Source organism: Sceloporus occidentalis, unplaced genomic scaffold (genome assembly GCF_023333645.1).
Source record: "Sceloporus occidentalis isolate IW3139 unplaced genomic scaffold, rSceOcc1.0.p SCAF_1, whole genome shotgun sequence".
Lineage (NCBI taxonomy): Eukaryota > Metazoa > Chordata > Lepidosauria > Squamata > Phrynosomatidae > Sceloporus > Sceloporus occidentalis.
Window position 1 is genome coordinate 139,525,065 of NW_028316981.1, and position 18,731 is coordinate 139,543,795.

The 18,731-nt window shown below is 40.1% G+C and overlaps 1 protein-coding gene across 1 annotated transcript in view; it reads left to right on the forward strand.

The window, feature by feature from the left end:
* The window catches only part of LOC149322311 (E3 ubiquitin-protein ligase RNF213-like), a 156,943-nt gene extending 140,358 nt beyond the window's left edge, over positions 1-16,585 (forward strand). The window contains 12 exon segments of the mRNA XM_089525959.1: positions 5,182-5,353; positions 6,492-6,583; positions 7,923-8,174; positions 11,372-11,504; positions 12,905-12,988; positions 13,983-14,163; positions 14,278-14,479; positions 14,593-14,670; positions 15,094-15,291; positions 15,916-16,005; positions 16,097-16,275; positions 16,432-16,585. Of these exon segments, the coding sequence (XP_089382085.1) occupies positions 5,182-5,353; positions 6,492-6,583; positions 7,923-8,174; positions 11,372-11,504; positions 12,905-12,988; positions 13,983-14,163; positions 14,278-14,479; positions 14,593-14,670; positions 15,094-15,291; positions 15,916-16,005; positions 16,097-16,275; positions 16,432-16,585 (1,815 nt within the window).
* The last annotated feature ends 2,146 nt before the right edge of the window (positions 16,586-18,731 follow it).

The window sequence follows — 18,731 nt, forward strand, 5'->3', positions numbered from 1 at the left end:
TAGTTCTTTATCTCCCTTCTCTTTCCAATCTTTTTCTTTTTGTTTTAGTTGATTTTGCAAATATGTCTCTTCCATTTTCTTTTTCTTCCTTTGTTCAGAACTTATCTTAGTTAATATTCCTCTGGCCACCACCATGCTTGCATCCCATATTTTTTTCATTGGTATTTCATCTGTTATGTTTTCTTTGAAGTACCATTTCATTTCCTCTTTGACTCGTTTTGTCACTTGTTCATCACTTAGTAAATCTCCATTCAGTCTCCAAGCATATCCCAATTTTTTTTCTTCCAAATTCATTACTATGGGATTATGGTCTGATATTGGCTTTTCTAGGATTTCAGATGATTGGATATAGGGTAATAAAGTTTTAGAAGCTAAAAATAAATCGATTCTGGAAAAGGAATTATGTACTTCAGAAAAAAAAGTAAAATCTTTAGTTTGTCCATATTTATACCTCCGTACATCTGAAAGATTTAAATCTTCTATCATATGAAAAAAGGTCTTGGGTAGCTTGCCTTGGTTCTTCTTAATACTTATACCCTCATTTGATTTTCTATCAATGCTTGGATTTATTACCGCATTAAAATCTCCTAGTAATAGGATATTTTCATATGTAAACTCTTGGATTTTCTTATGTAATTTAGACAAGTATATTTCTTTGTTTTCATGTGGTGCATAAATTCCTACAATTAGGGCTATACAATTTCTTAATTTAACTTCTACTGCCAGACATGTTCCATTTTCGTCACAATATATTTCTTTTGATTCGTATTTCCTGTTAATGTATAATGCTACCCCTTTTTTCTTTTTATTTATAGTTGAAGTATAGCAAACACCTAGTTTTGGATTTCTTAAATATCTTGCTTCTTCCGTTTTGATTTTTGTTTCTTGTATGCATATTATATCCCCTTTTAGTTTTTCTAGTTGATGGAAAATGATGCTTCTTTTGTATTTAGAATTTATTCCTTTCACATTCCATGAAATTATTTTCATTGTCATTTTGATTATTATGATTATTGTGATTGCTGTGATTGTTCCACCCCTTTATTTATTTATTTATTTATTTTGTTTTTAATGAGTTTGAACACAAAATAAGGTGTGATATAACAATTTCCAAAAAACAGTTTGTTTATCGTTTGGTTGACCTTAAGGGTATAGTCTTCCTCAGTTAATTATTTCTTGGTTCTAGGTTAACAAGTCTATTTCTGTTCTTTCAAGAGGTGTAAATCTTTCCAGTTCTACAACCTCCTCTAATTGTTTTCCTATATCTTTTTTCTTTTCGTTATTTTTCTTGGAACTCCATTCTCTTGCTGGATATTCTCTTTCCTGTTTTTTCCCTCCGTTTTCTTTATAGTCTCTTCTTAACTTTATTTCTATTTCATTCGCTTTTTCCAATGTATCAATTCTGTATCTCTTCTGTTGATAGAAAAAAGACAAGCCTTCAATTTTTTCCCATCTTTAGTCTATGTTCAGGTTCTTCAGAAGTTGGGTCAACGGTTTATATTTTTGTCTGCTCAACATTATTTGCGGTGGAATATCTTTAAATATCTTAATTTCTATTTCCTCAATCCATAATTTTGTTTGGTAATTTTGTTGAATAAATCTGTCCCTAGTTTTTGTTCTGGTGAAACAAACAGCTATATCTCTTGGAGTGCCTCTTTCTTTATTTTGAGACGAATTTATTCGGAAGATTTTATCAATCTCTAACTCTAATTCTTCTGGAGTTGTATCAACATACAAAGCCAGGGCAGGAATCAGCCTCTCATATAAATCTTCTTTGTTTTTTTCTGTTAGTCCTCTTAATTTTATACATTTTTCTCTATAACGTAGCTCATTATTCCATTCCATTCGTCTCTGGCCTTCTTGTAGATGATAGAGATCTTTAGAAGATTTTTCCAAGACATTTGTTCTTTCCTTTATCTGTTCAACTTCTTTTTGAGTTTTGTTGAGATCAGTTGTTAACTTGTCTATTTTTTTCCCCAAAGGAATCTAATTCTTTTTTGACATCTTTCCTAATTTCTGATCGCGTATCTTTAATTTCTTCTCTTAATTCTACACAGGCATTTCTAATATCTTCTTTAGTCTCTAGTCTTGCATCTTTTATTTCCTGTTGTAATGTCCTTATTTCGTCCAAAATACGTATATTTGGATCAATTATTTTAATTGTATCTTCAGTAGATACCCTTCGTGTTAATAACAACTGAGATTGTGTATTTCCTTTATTTGTTTTTGCCATATTTTCTTTCTTTTCTTCCTGTTTGGTAGTTTTGTTACAAATCAGAATTTTATTTACATACAACAGATTAAACCTGTAATCAAAGATAATTTTTAACTTGATAATATCATTAATTTACACCTTCATTACTGTTTCATCTAGTTTCACTCTAAGTTTACACAATCATCCTTTCTATGTCTTATATTTCTCTCTTATTGTCACTTAGCAATCCTATTGAAAACTTGCAACACTTTAGATAGTTGCAAACCCCCCCCCCAAAAAAAACTTCAAACACTGTTATATCTTATAGTCCATAAGCTAAGACCCCTCTTACTCTTTCTTTTCTTTTTGCAGACTCTCTTGTTTCCATATAGGTTCTTTAGGTTGTAAAAAATCTCTTTCCAATAATCTTCTGTACGTCGTTTAGTTAATCTACACAAAAAATAGTGTTAAATCAGTTTCATAAATTGACCTAATGTTTTGTTTGTTGTTATTAACTTATCTCAGCTTACACATAACATATATCACTTTCTGTAAACAAACAAATCTTACTATTACTTATATTTGTATTTATTTACAAAACCTAAAATTAAGAATATGTTATCACTTATCCTCTTCAATATAACATAATACTTATCTTATTCTCGTTTTGTGTCCCCCTTTGCCCTTCTGTGCGTCTGCTTCTCTCTTCTATATTTCTTCTCCTGCTCCTTTGTTTAATTCTTAGTGTTTATAACATTTTTGGGTATTTTCTTCTTCTCTCTCAATACTTCCCTTATTTTAAACACTCCTTACTTATCTTCTGTCCTCTTTATGTGGGTCTTTATCTTTATTTTCCTTCTCACCTCTCTCCACTTCACTTCTCTCTGCTCACAGTCCTTTTGTATTTTTCTCCCTTCTTTCTTCTTTCCTTTTCTCTTTTCCTATATGTCTTGTTATTTCTCCCCTTTTTCTTCCCTTAATTCCTCGCGTCATGCTCTCTCTTTCCTGGTCTCTTTCTCTCCTCTGTTCAATCCACTTCCTTTTTATCCCCACGCTTCCCGCTTCTCTTTCTGTTTCTGTCCCTTTCTCTTTCTCTCTCTCTCCTTGCGCGTCCTCGTCACTCTCTTCTCTACCACCGCCTCTCCTTCAGTCACTCTATTGGTGCCTCCATCTCTTCTCTTGCGCGCGTCCTCATCATTCCCATTGTTCGTTTTCTGCCCCTATCTCTGACTCTCTCTATTGCTGTGCACGCCCTGTCGCTCTTTTTCCTTCACGCCACTTTTTTCCACTGCGCACGTCCCCGCTGCTTCTCTCACACTCCAACTCCAACTCCCTCCTTCAGTGAGTGCGACCTTTTCGCCTCTCTTTTTCGCTGCGGGCATCCCCACTGCCTCTCTCTGGCTCCGTTTCTCTCCTTCCCTGCGTGCGACCCTTTTGGCTCTCTTTTCCACTGCGCGCGTCCCCACTGCTTCTCTCTAGCTCTGTTTCGATCTCTCCCCGCTTCCCTTTAACATCGCACGTGTGCTCATCGTCCCCCTTCTGTCTCCATATCTTCCTTTTGCTGCGCATGTCCCCTTTACTATTTTTCCACCTCTGTCTCTCTCTCACGCCGCACGCGCGTCCGCCTCTCTTTCTCTATCTTCGTCTTTTTTTCTTTCTTCTTTTCTCCTCTCAGGCACCTTCCACACCTCTTGAATTTATTTAGCTTACTTTTAATGTCCTTTTATTTTTCCTCACTTATATCTTTTCACAATAGACTCCATTCCATTTTCCACTTACTCCATTCCACTCTTTGGTTCTCTCCAGCCTTGCTAGTTCCTGCCTTCTGTGGCTTTAGCTAGAGGCTTCTGGGAATTGTAGTTTAATGAACAGCATTTTGGAAGTCTCAAAGTGATTTTGTGCTCTCTACCAGATTGTTTCCACGTCTCTCAATCTCCTCTTTGTCTCCATGGTAGTTTCAGGAGCTCTTATAAAGGTGGGCTAACCCAAATGAGTCTTTGCTTGTATAAGAAGCTTATTGTTTTTTCTCTCTCGCGCAGCAGGCAATCTTCTCCGTAATTTAAACGGCTACAGCAACAGGTGTCCACAACTCTTCAGTCCTCCAATAAACAAACCCCCACGGGTATTGGGGACCCCCCTTCGAGTTGCCAGGTTATTCTCACCTCTCAGCAAGAATATGGACGGGTAAATTGTGACCCTGTTCCCCCAAGTACTGTTGCTGTGAAGACTGGGTTAGAGAGCACCTCTAACCCACAGCCTTCTCCTTTGCCTCCCACGCCGGAAGTCCGTTTGTGACATGATTCTTGAGTGCATTAGAGCCACAATTCTGCAGGATCACTCTACAAACTTGTAGTGTCCCAGTTGTGCTCCAAAGGCTGTCAAATTGGAGGCCATTCTGTGACTCATGGAGATGGGTGGTGGTACAGATACAAGCAAATTTTGCTTATCCAGAATGGGTTCTTCTCAACTCCTGCTGCTCCAGAGAGAAGCCTGTGTGTCAGGGGCTTAGAGGAGATGGTACACACTGATCATGGGTGAACCTCTTTTTAAAGTGAAGTGCCTGATTGAGCAGAAGGGTTATAATATACTTCTTCTCCTACTTGTTCTCCCTGCATACAGAAATAGAACCTCAATATTTATTTGAATTTTCTGAAATATTCTAATCTTTCCATTATACATTGAGATATATGGGTTATCTATACCCCAAACTAACATGAAGATAATTGTGTAAACATGTTGTGTGGGTTTGGGGTTGTTCCCTAGTAACTGGAAAAAAAATATCCACTGTTTTCAATATCAGTGGAGCTGATGGTGTTGTTTTCTCCAACTATTTTAGTGAATTATAGACCTCAGATAGACCTTAGATAGGGTAAGATGAAAATCACTTAATAGATTTGCCCAAAGATCTAGTCTGATGATTCACTATCACGTGCTTTGTAAAAGAACTACATATTTGTTATTTTGATTCTTTTGTTCTGTTTTTCAAGTCCCTTCTGAATATCATAAAGCCACGGGTTCAAGATCCAGTGAGCTTTCTCCTGCAGCATATCCATACGAATTTGGAGCAACTGATGAACACTCTTGGGAAGAGTGCTGATGAAACCATTAATGTCATCCATCTTATTCTGAGAAGTCTTCTCAAGGAGCAAGCAGGCCAGTGTAAGATCAACATCTTGTCAAATATTTCTCTTCATATTTCCATTAATATGTTATATAATCTTCTGCATAGACACATTATACCGTATATACTCGACTATAAATCAACTTCATGTATAGGTCAAGGGCAGGTTTTGAGGTCCAAATGATGGATTTTGATATGACCCATGAATAAGTTGAGGGCAAAACCTAGGGGTATGCAGCAAAGGATCTAAACTTTAAATTTAGATCCTTTAGATTCTAAAGGACGAAGCAAAAGAAAACAATTCCAAAGAACTTACAAAATCCCAGCAGGCACAACTGTTTGTGCTCACCCTAAATGTAGGAACAATAAGAGAACAGAGGAGGGGTCAGAGCTTCCAGGGGAGAGTACAGTCTTGCCTTTTACCAGGGGATGCTTCCTTTTTAAATTAAGAGTTAAAGCACACTGCTTACAATGACCTATAGATAAATTGACTCAGGATTTTTCAGTCAATTTCTAGACGTATATATGAGTATATACAGTATTTTGAAGGTGATGGTGGCAGCAGTGGAAGTGTCAGGATTCATTTATGGATTCCTGCCATAAAGGTTTCATGTGTTTAGGATTTGATATAAAAAGATATAGGTGTTTATAGTTGTTTAAAATAATATGCTGTGCCTTAATAGAATATGCTAGAAGATGATAGAGAGTGCTGGTTAGATATTGTAGCTGAGAATGTGTTTGTTCACTAAGTTCTTTGAGGTTGGAATGTGGAGGAGGAACCCTTTCTGCAGAGGCTTGACTTTTGAAGCTAGATTCTGGGAAAGGAAAGGGAGAATATAGAGAGTTGTTAATGTTATTGTTATTATGGTTTTATATTTATTTTATTAGCCAGTTGGTGGGATATAAAAATATAGTGTTAAGTTTAATGAGTTATGTTCATTTTGGCGGGTTACAGACCGCCCATTTGGGGCGGGTTGTACCTGCCCCTTTCCCTGGTGTATCAGGGCCTCAGCTGCCAGAACGGCAGCCGCTGAGGCCCCGATCCGCTGCTTTTCAGGCTGCGGGGAAGCGGCAAAACTATGAAGAATCCCTGGCTGTTACTGCCACATTACATGGCTGCCCCTCTGGGTAGAAGAATGAGAAAGTGAATCACATGTAACAAACTTTCTTTTCCAGGGCCAGTGAGCTTTGGGCAACTTTCTACAAATGAGAATAGAAAAAAATGGGAAAAATTTGTTGCTGACACCATTATTCTTCCTGAACTGAAGGTAAGCTAAAGGCAGGATGCAGGTGATGGTGGCAGTGGTGGTAGTGATGATTCCATTCCTGAGGCATGTGTGAAACATCTAACAACAGTAGGAAAATGTGCATTTCTTTCTGCCTGTTTATGTAGTAATATTGTCAACAGTTTGCAGACAGTAAATTGTGTGAGTGCCATTTGATATGGCTTGGAATCTCTCCCTCAAAAGAAGCTATATAATAATGAAATTCAGGTAGTGATGTGCAATGTCCATTAACTTTGGAAGGAATTACTAGGCATATTAGTTATGAAAGCTTACCATCTTCTGAACTTCAGAAAGATGAATTGGGAGGATTTTGAGCACCATGCAAGGAAAACAATGTATTCCACTTATCTGCTGCAAACATAAAATGTCTAAGCAACATTATTTTTGTTCCATTAACCTAATTCATTGAAGATAAGGCTCTCAGTGATTGCATCTTACCTCGGCCATTTCTCCCTCTGAAAGCCAGTTGCTTGAGAACACAATTGGGAAAGTTATCTTGTGCTCAGGTTCTGCTTATGGAAATAGGAACAGAATCCTGGACTATATAGGCTCTGTTCCAGGAAGACTCCTTCTGTATTCTCAAGCCTCACTTCCATCCCATAATACTCATGGGGACCAAGGAATTAAAATGAGCTGGGGGAATGAAAGATGTTCCATTCAATGGCTCGGTGGAATGAACACAAAGTTGCATTATATCCCACAAGGCATTAGTTGGGTCTAATTTTATAACTAATATTATAACTATTAAAATAATATTATAGGCTTGACCCAAAGTACTGCATAGCTTTTTTATTTTTACATTAAGGAGTGGTAGTTACAGAACTGTATGGGAGAACATTAAGATTTGCAGTTCAAAAGGCAGGTTGAGCCTGCCTTTTGAAATCCTGGGACTGAGCAGATGAGCCAGGGTAGCATGGGCTGAGCACGTGAACCAGATTATCACAAAGAATTCAGTGGTCACCATTTTCATAGTCTTCATCTACATAGCTCCATCTTTGGTTTATTTTGCTGGCTTCATGCTGGAACAGAATACTTGGAAGTTGGGATAGTAAATTTTATTCCAGATAGACTCCAGTATGATTAAAGTTCTGATGCCTTGTGCATAAACAGCTGCCCATATTCTAACATTTCCTTCCACATCTCTTAAGAAATGAACATCTCAGCTTTTGAAAACTAGGGTGTTCTGAATTCCCAAAGGAAGTATGAGGTTCCCATCAAAGTACAGCAATCCCCCGTCTGCCTTACAGGACTGGATTTTGTGTATTTGAAAGAGAATGCATTTTTATGGTGACTTATGTATACTCCCTGCTTTTCCAAGCAGCTTTTGGACAAAACCCTTCTGAAATTGAACCAACAAATCAGTGAGGATGAGAGAATTTCTTCCAACCCTGTAGTAAAAATTATATATGGGGACCCTACAATTTTCCTGTCAAGACTGCCCAAGGACAGTATAGTGCATTGTTCTAGGACTTGGAGCTGCAGAAAGAGAATCTCACTTGAGTACTTGGGGCATGTTGTCCAGCAAAAAGGCAACAAGGATGCTGTGCCCATCTTGTGGAAGTTTCTACAGAAGGTGAGTGTGCCCAAATCTTCCAGCTGTCTTAGGATATATTACTCAGTTGATGTGCAGTGAAGGCACCAAAATGTTATCCATTCTTCATAATTAATAAAGGAAGTGGTTTAACATGCATCCTTCATCTTCCTTTCACTCTCCTTCCATTGTATGCATGTGATGATGTTGATCTTAAGAGCTGCTGTCATCTTATTGTCAGATACTGAATTACATCAGTAAGCATTACATCTTGTGGGCTTTTTTAAACATTAAAAACATCTGCTATATGTTAATGTCTAAGGTGATGCCATCCAGATATACCCTGCTTCCTGAAGCTGTTGAGTTCTGTTTGAATGCATTCAAACTATGGTTTAAAACAAAACAAAACAAAAGCTTTTGCTGTGAAATTTGAGCAGAAGAACCTAAGGATGAAGGTCAAATTCTTCTGTAAATGATGGCTGGTTAATCATTTTGCCTACAATCCAGCTGTTGAAATTCTTTCTCCTTGGGCCTTTCTTCGTATCAAATTTTGACCTGTATGCAAAGTATCTGAAGGGGATAGGGAGATCCTGAGTCACAGTATATGTTGAGTGGGGAGGAGGCAGCAACAGTTGAGGACGACCAATTTTTTCTTAGACCTATTGCCTATAAAAGTTAAGAAGTGCATACAAATGCCCACAAACACAAACTTCCAAATCAGACCACCCCTGACCTTTTCATTTCAGTAAAAAAGAAGAAAAGGTACTTGAAACAAATAACCCAAGTGATTTCAGAAATTCACACTGAAACAGAATCCCAATTTTATATCTCAGTTTATTGAAACATTAATAAAATGTCTTTTCAACACTTCTATAGGAAAACTTAGGAGAAATGAGATGACTTTTTTTTAACATGAGCTAATAAAAAATAGCATTTGCATGATGGCAACAAGACTGTAAAAATGTCAAATGTCATTCTTAGAGAGTGTGGGGCTAGCTGTGTAGATCAAATCCCCATTTGTTACCACTGGTGTTCAGAATTTGGGTTTGTGAATTGGTTGACTCTGTCTCACTACCTGGGACTTTTCACCTGGGAAGTTCAGGGAGTGTTTTAAATATTTGTCATGCCCTGGAGTCATACATGTTGATAAGAATTGTAACAATTTATTTGAAATGGACTTTATTTCCCAAAATCCCCATCCAGTACAGCCAGTGAACCATGCGGGCTAAGTGATCCTGGAAGTGTGGTGTACTGAAATGGCCTAGGGACAGATATGGCACAGAGGCAATATTGGTAACCCAAGGGCAGGATAGGGTAAGGCTGGGTGACCTCTGGAATTGTCGTTGAGAAAATGGTGAACCTCCAGATATTTTGAGCTGCAGCTCCTGACAGACCCATGGAACAGGATTATGGGAGATGAAGTAAAAAAAAAAAAGGAGGAGAGCAATGGATTTCCACTTTGTAAATTGTATGTAAATATAAATTTAGGGTGGGCAAAGTGCACCACTCCAGATGTTGAGTGGCAGCTCCCAATATTCCTGGCCTATAGACAATGCTGGCTGTGGCTCTTGGGAGTTGCAATTGATCAGCGTCTGGAAAACGTCATGATTCATCCCATCTTTTTCATATGGATTCTAAAGGGTGTGTCTTCAACATATGACAACCTAGAGTTTTCTTGGACAGAGTCAGCCCAGAACTTGGATGGGAATCCAAGGAATCCCAGGTACTGGAGGTTCTGTTTCAGCAGAATGAACTGTTCTGAGTATTCCTTGTTTAAGGAAACCTAATTGTGCTGAACTATGGCCCAATACAGACAGGCCAAAATAAAGCTGCTTCCGGTCACTTTGGAGGTATGCTGTTTAAATGATGCATGCATCCTAAGAATCTGGAAGCTGCACCAAAGCTGTGCTCCAGTCCTTAGGTCCCCTCTGGTGTGTCATGCCTATCTTGGTTCATGGGATGCCGCTATGTGGCATCCTTAGAAATTGACGAGGATGAGCAGGAACACTGAGGTATTTTATAGGCTGGGCAGAGCTACTGTCAAAAGTCTTGCCTAGCTATTCTAGAATGTTCTGAAAGTGCTCTGCACAGATGTAGAAATACCCAATTGTGTGACCACTCAAAGAAATAGTTACAGGTAAGCAACCTGTCCTTTCTTAAGTTTACCAACACCTTTTATCTCAGAAATTCTTTTGTTGTGATTCAAGTCACTTCTTTCTTTTTTATTTATGCTTGTTAATTTGGTTATTTCTTTCTTTACCTCAAATGTATACTTCAGAAGTCACCTTATTGAATTCAGGGTTTCTGCCAGCTTGTGGTTTCTCTGAGGCCCTGTTGTAATCTTCTATTTTACCTCAGGGATTACACTTTCCTCATAATCTTTATATTATCTCTTTCAGGTATTTCAGGTGTGTCTCTTCTACTCCACTTCCTCACAGCACACCACTTTTGATCAAACTCTGTGAACTGACCACTCAATACTTCTATTTGGTTTCTCTTCACCAAATAGATCTCCTCGCAATATCCCATCATAGCCACCAAATATATGATGTGACTGTTCCTTTTCCAGGCTGTCCCTGCAATTCCAGCCCTAGGTCTCCTGTTTTAAGCAGGGGAGAGAACTGAGAGATCAGCCCCACCACGTCAACCCTGACTTAAAATAGACTGGAGATCTGATCCCAAAACGTTGTGGATTCTTCCCTGTCAGAACAGATCAGCCTTGCAGTCTGAACCAGGAACAAACAAGAACAACTTTATTAGCACAGATCAAAGATTTATTAGTTCACAAAGTGATGATACAGAAAGCTATGAGCCCATGTGTACAGTTGAGAGGGTTTTTTTTTTTGTATTTACTAGATGAAAGTATCCACTTAGTTTCACCAATCAACAATAAGGTATTCATTCAAGCTGCACTGGTTTGTCCATATTGCTTAAATATAACAGAAAATGATACATTTCATAGTGGAAATAGTGGTTCCTAGCAGTCTCACAGCTGCAGCAGTATGTCTAATATACTGAACTACTCAGAGTTATTTTATTGTCCCTAATAGCCCTGGCTTGTATCAACAGTATGGCTATGTCTTGGTTTACTATTGCTTAAAGGTGCATGGCCCTTTGAAAAGAAACCTATGGGAAGCTGTCTTCGGTGTAGCATATAAATGTTCCAACCATTATTTGTTCCTTTGTTTACTGAAATTCATTCAACCTGTCTTCTTTGACATGTCCTATTTGATTTCTAGGAAGCTGAACTTAGGTTTGTAAAGTTTTTGCCAGAGATTCTGACCTTGCAGAAGGAGTTGGTGAAGAGGTTTCAAAACATTTCAGAATTAGAACACAAGACAATTGGAGATTTTCTTCACAGCCTTCCCTCAGGTGAGAACCTACACACTGCCATAGGTCCAATAGGTAAAGCACAAACACCAAGTTGTATAACTTCTAAAACAAGTATTTACAATAGTTGGGATATGTGTGCACGTCTGTAAAATGTGTGTGTGTGTGTGTGTGTAACAGCCACTACAAGACTTTAAAAATCTCAAATGAATTCTTACAGAAAATAGATCAAATTACCAGTTCTTCATTCTCTTTCATCAACTCCTTGTATCATCAAGGCAAATGCAACTACTATTTATGTATAAATAGTATAAAATACAATTAAAACTACACTATTTGAAGGAACACAGCACTCAGTTGTATAATCAAGGGTATTTTTAAAACTGTTCCTCTAAAATTAGTGGGCTTCACACATAACCTTTTGGACCAGAACTTGTTCAGGTGGGCGCATTTTTGGTAGGAGCTACACAACTTTGCAATGAATCGTAGAATCATAGAGTTGGAAGAGACCACAAGGGCCATCCAGGAAATCACAATCAAAGCATCTCAAACAGGTGGTCATCCAGCCTCTGTTTAAAGACCTCCAAGGAAGGAGACTCCACCACACTCTGAGAGAATGTGTTCCACTGTCGAACAGCTCTCACTGTCAATTCCTTCTAATGTTGAGGTGGAATATTTTTTCATGTAGCTTGCATCCATTGTTCCATGTCCTATTCTCTGGAGCAGTAGAAAACAAGCTTGCTCCATTCGCAATGTGACACCCCTTCAAATACTTAAACAGGGCTATCATATCACCTCTTAACCTTCTCTTCTCCAGGCTAAACATTCCCAGCTCCCTAAATCTTTCCTCAAAAGGCATGGTTTCCAGACCGTTCGCCATTTTAGTCGCCCTCCTCTGGACATGCTTCAATTTGCCAACATCCTTTTTGAATTGTGGTGCCCAGAACTGGACACAATATTCCAGATGGGGGCTGATCAAAGCAGAATAGAGTGGCACTATTACTCTCTAGACACTATACTTCTATTGATGCAGCCTAAAATCTCATTGGCCTTTTTAGCTGCTGCATTGCACTGTTGACTCATGTTCAACTTGTAATCTACTAGGACTTCTAGATCCCTTTCACATGTAGTTTCACTAAGCCAGGTATCCCCCATCCTATATTTATGCATTTCATTTTTTTGCCATAAATGCTGTACCTTACATTTCTCTCTGTTGAAATTCATTTTTTTTGTTTTGTTTTGGGGCCAGCTTTCAAATCTATCCAAGTTTTCTTGAATTTTGATCCTGTCCTTTAGAGTATTAGCTATTCCTCCTAATTTGGTGTCATCTGCAAAATTTGATAGGCATGCTTTCTATTCCTTGATCCAAGGAATAGAAGGCATGCTTATCAAATTTGCAGATGTTGAGTGTGTCATATGCTATTGGTTTTTTCTTCATCCAGGAGGCATGAGACATACAATGAGAAGCAAAGTGATAACATTTCTGGATGTATGGAATAAGCTGAGATCATCTTTGGAAACCAACGGTGAGCGACCATTTTACACTGTTATTCAACTGTGAAGCAGTAAGACAGGGACATTATATAATATCACCCAATGGAAGACTGGCTCTTTATAGGCCCATACATACAGGCCAAAATAAAGCTGCTTCGGGTCACTTTGGAGGTATGCTGTTTAAATGACACACGCATCTTAAGAGGCCAGAGGCTGCGCCAAAGCTGTGCTCCAGTCCTTAGGACTAGAGGGTGGCTTTGGTACAGCTTCTGGCCTCTTAGGATGAATGCATAATTTAAACAGCATATCTCCAAAGTGACTTGAAGCACCTTTATTTTTGGCCTGTCTGTACAGGCTCAACATTTCTTATTTTAAGGCTCCCTCTGCCTGCTGTTTTCTTTATGTTGGAAGAAAAACTCTGCCTAATTTACAGCCTAAAACTGAGAGATGGGTATCATTCTTTTCTGCTCCAGCACTTGCAATTCTTTCATTCCAAGATTAATTGGCAAAGTACATGTTGCATCTGGAATATCTAGCACTAGCCCTCTAGTTCAGGCTGGAAGAACTGAAATAGAGCCTGTACAGACTGGCACTTTGTGCCGGCCTGCAGGCAAACTAGGGTGGAGTGTGCACACGCTCCAAGCCCTAGTTCTGCTGCATGTGCACCTGTCCATATAGCACACGCTATGATGATGCACATTGCGCACAGCGCCCAAACAGCTCTGGACATAGCATTATCATGGCGTGCAAGTTCACCTGTGATGGCCCTTCCAGGATGCAAAACAACCCATTAGGAAGTGGGTTCTTTTTGCTCCCTTCAGAGGCCGCGGTGTGTGGTTGCTGCAGCCTCCATCCAGGGCAAAAACGGGTGGCATTTAACTGCTGATCTGTACAGTCCCATAGTCTCCATGTGACTGCAATAAATCATAATTATTTTTAAAAGTAAAGACAATCCCAATTGGAAGTAGACTCACTACCAATGGCTTTGGGCCTGATGCTCAGAAATGTTTTCTTGCCACATTGCAGGTGAAATTAAACTTCCCGAGGGCTACTGTGATGCTGACCTGACTCTGGAGAAAGAGTTTGAGATTCTTCTGCCTCGCCGGCAAGGTCTAGGCCTATGTTCCACAGCCTTGACCAGTTACCTCATTGCCTTGCACAATGACTTTGTCTACACCATAGAAAAATATACAAACAATGCCAACAGGTATGTCCATCTCCTTCATCTGCTAAATCCCCAGTTACTGTTGCTACCAGATTGCCATACTGATGCCAAAGCAGCATTGCTCTTTCTTGCTCTCATCCCTCCCTTTTTTAACAGATACTCTGTAAACCCCACAGAAGTGACAGATCTCCATGTAATCACATATGAGGCAGACAGGGACTTGATCCCATTGATTCTGTCAAACTGTCAGTACAGCATGGAGAAAGGAGGAGAGGCCATCCAGGAATTTGATCTGGAAAAGATCCAGCAGCAGGTCACCAGCCGATTCCTACAGGGGAAGCCCTTGATCACATTGACAGTATGTACCACAGAAGCCTGATGTTGCCACTTAGCTCTCCTGCTTCCTGAGTATCCAACTCCCAGTTCATGGGCTACCCACTGAGTTTGCATTTCTATTCTATTCCTTTATAGGGCATTCCCACTCTTGTGTACAGGCATGACCGAAATTATGAGCATCTCTTCAAAGATATCAAGAGCAAGTTGACCCAGGTGAGCTTTTGAGATTAGGAGAGAAAGAATGCCAGAAAGTGGTTGGACTCATTTCCACTCAGATTTTGTTCAAATCAGGATTAGCCCCATATGGCTCACTGATCAGTGTCCTCCTGTGTTTGTTTACCTGATAATGTGTCCTGTGGATTCAATGAGATTTCCTTGTTTATAAGTGTGTGTAGTCAAAATGAATGTTCTTGTCCGTGGTTTTTTAGCCCTGGAAAACAGCCCTTTATAACTTCCCCTTCTTACATAGGACAGGACAGTGATATTGATACTGAGCATAATGTTAAAAGAGTCTTTATTGATCATTTCCATTTCCTAAGTTGTTTTTGTATCCTGAAGAATAAGTCTCTATTCTTTTTGGCAAAAAACAGCAGTGATGGATGCTGATTTGTTTTTTTTAATCCCCTTGAATTACAGAGCTGCCTTCCAAATTCCACAATTAGCATGATCAGTGGGGAGTTGCAATCCTACAGTGACATCTGTGAAGCTCTGTCTGTCACTGAAATAACATTAGGATTCTTGGCTATGGCTGGAGGTGACCCAGAGATGACTTTGAGAGAATATGTTGAAAACACACTGCAGATGGGCAGTCAGACAAGTGTTCATGTGCTCAAGGTGAGTGGAAGAGGATCAGGGCTTGCTCTGTGTCTAGAGGGTGAAAGAGTCAAATGGATCAGGATAAAGGTACAAATATCTCACAGACCAAGGGAGGTTGTTGGTGTTCCCATTTCAACAACTCTTTTCATCACAGCAAGCTTCCCACCAATCCTCTGGTGAGTGTGGTAAACTTTGGTCTCCCTCTTGAACTTGGAGGGACAGGAGTGCAGTGGGAGTGCTGTGTTTTAGAGGTACTTGCAGGGGGGGTCATGAAATCCCTGTGCAACTGTGGTCTTCTGATTTGTTGTTATTTTTAGTTTTTTGTGGGTTTTTTGGGCTATGTGGCCATGTTCAAGAAGAGTTTCTTCCTGACATTTCGCCATCTGGAAGTGTCAGGAAGAAACTCTTCTCAAACATGGCCACATAGCCCAAAAAACCCACAAAAAACTATGGATGCCTTGGAATCCTCTGGTCCATGGAATTGACCCCACGAAACAGTCTAGCCTCCAATTCCTCAGCCCTGGTCTAGTGAGATTTGTAGTTATGTCGCTAATCTTTATCACTCCAAATAGGTCTATAGTATTCATGGTTTTTTTTCTTAGAAGTGATAATCTTCTGGGGGGGGGGGTTCCCCTCTTTCAGGCATTGAGTCGATGTCACCTGAAGCACATCATTGCATTGTGGCAGCTCCTCTCTAGCCATAAATCTGAACAGCTGCTGTACCTGAAAAGGGTAGGTAGCAAGGAAAGGGTGGGATAAGGTGGGATTTCTTGCCATTTTTCTGTCTTATTCCTCTAACTGTGTTGCTGTATGTGATTTCCAGGATCCCTTTGCAGAGATCAGCACACTCTACAAAGATGAGCTTACCTCAGAGCATGTAAAACTCCTCAATGCCTTCCTTAGCCAGGTTGGGCTGGAATCCTTCCTCCAAGAGTTGCATGAAATGATCATCCTGATGCTGAAACATGCCAAGGATGAGGATGAGTTCAATCCCAAATGGAGGTAAGAACCTGCAGAGCCCAATCCAGGTCTCTTACTGGTCTGTTCTGTTGCTCACCAGAACTACTGTAGGTTCTCGATTGCTGGTGAAGTACACCAAGTGATACAGGAGAGTAGCTACTTATATGTATGCTCATTCTCTCTAACTTTATTTTCCAGCCTGAAGGATACACTGATTGCATACCTGGAAAGGAAAGAGACCAGCACCTTCTTGGAGGAGTTAGATGCTTTCCCAGAAGAGATCCCGCTCTCTCAATGTGTTGCTGCCTGGAAAGTGGCTGCTACTCTTAAATGAGATCGAAGACTTGGTTAGGGGAGCACAGTGAGGCTACCCTTTCACTCTTTCCCTGCCTTGCCTTTAAAAAAAATATTGGAGAGAGAAGCTCTGGATTGTCATGCACCAAGCCACCCCCCCCCCAAAAAAAAAGTGGTGGGGGGATCCAAAATCCTTCATAGTTCAAGGACTTCTTAATGTATAACTCTATTGTGTTATGAAAGAATAATGCACAAACTTTTAAATTCAATTTTTGTTAGCTGTGACTGTTCCACCAAATATTTTACAGCTATCCTAGATCTTAGCTTTAAAGTAAAAGATTTTGTTATGCCAGGTACATTTATACTTTCTTCAATGTATTAGTTTTTTCTTATGAATGGCTCAATAAAACACAGATATTAGATATTAATTCAAATGATAAATCAATTTAGCATGTCCAATTTCCAAAATCTTTGTAGATAATTGCTCCCACCAGCAAGCAACACTAAAAGGAGCTTAATTGCAGTATCATTCATTGGTGGGACAGGACTGTTCTAGCAGCACAGACTCCATTGCTCCAGGTGGCTGCCTGGCTTTTAAGGTGGGTTTCCAGCTTGTTTGCAGTTGTGGCAGTAGTGGCACAATTGCAAATGAGAATGCTACACAATTGCAGTGTTGTAAATCTAACAGTTACATCAATATTGTACCTGATTAACAGGATGCCAGTCCTCGTGTTTTGTTTGCCAGAGCTAGGAATCCAAATTTAATCCATAATGTCTTCGGTTGAAAAGATCAGATATGTAACAACCCCACTATTGTTTATACCCATCTGAGTTGTTTATTTAAATCTCTTTGCTTTGTACTAGAAATGTAATTAAATAAAGTTATATTTGCACTCAATTCATTTTGTTGTCTCTCTTTGTCTCTCATACACCATGTGTAAAATATTTGCAGAAGAGGTACAGGAGAGAATCAAAGTATCCCAGCAGTAGTTGAATACATCTTGTTAACCAATAACTCTAGTAGCTTGACCTTGGTGATCCTAGAGATTCCTAGAGAGCGTGAATAATAAAATCTGCAAAAGTCAAAGTCACAAATGTGGAGGGACCAATGTAGTTGTAACATAAACAACCAGCAAAATTAAAATTACAGTTGTCCCTCTGGATTCGCGGTTTTGGAACTCATGGTTTTGATTATTTGCGAGGTCACCGTCATTTGCGTGGTTGCTGCCATGTGCACTCCCCTTCTTCCGGCCTACACGCCCCTCCCCACCCCTTCCCTCCTTCTTCCCCCCAGTTTAGCTTGGCCTTGGGGGTTGGGAGGGGGCCTTCCTTCAGTCTGGAAGGAGTGAGGCAGGGCATGAAGGCCGTCAGGGCCTCTAATCTGCACTGGACGCCACAGGGACTAGCTTCCTGGTGGCGCTCTGGGCCTGGTGTGTGCATGTCACGCCCCCCCTGCACCGCAGCCAATGGATGTGCTTGCTAAACATCTCCTCCCTGCCACCCTGGATTGGCTCAGCTGAGCCGGCCACAGGAGGGCAGGGAGGTGATGGATAGCAAGCACACTCTCCATCCCCCCAGGACCCTTTGCCTGCCCCATCACTCCCTCGGCTGTCCAGGGAGCGATGGGGCTGGCAAAGGGAGGAGGATCCTCCATCCCTCCATTACACCCCTGTTGGTCTGAGCCGATCCTAGGGCAACAAGGGCAAGATGGGAACCAGGGGGGGGGGGGGTTCCCATTGGCTGTGGTGGAAGGGCCGTGGTGTGCACACACCGGGCCCAGAGCACCAACAAGAAGGTAGTCCCCATGGCAGCTCCCACGCCCTGCCTCACTCCCTCCAGACTGAGGGAAGGCCCCATCCTAGGGGGAGGGGAGGTGGAGCAGGGCAGAAAAGAAAAAAGAAGGAGGTAAGGAAGGAGGGGAGGGACTTGCATATTTGTGAAATTTCAAATATGCAGGATGTGTGTGTGTGTGTCTCGAAATGGATATCCCATGAATCCAGAGGGACTGTATACCTTCAAATTGCAATATCATACACACAACTTAAATGTCTTTACATATACATAATGAAGATTTGGTTAAAATGTGGTGTTTAAAAAAATAAAGAATAAAAATTTCAAAAAAAATTGTTTTTTAAAAAATAAACATTTGACATTTGAAATTTTAATTTTATTTTTTTAAAAATTCTTGGACTCTCCTTTTTCCT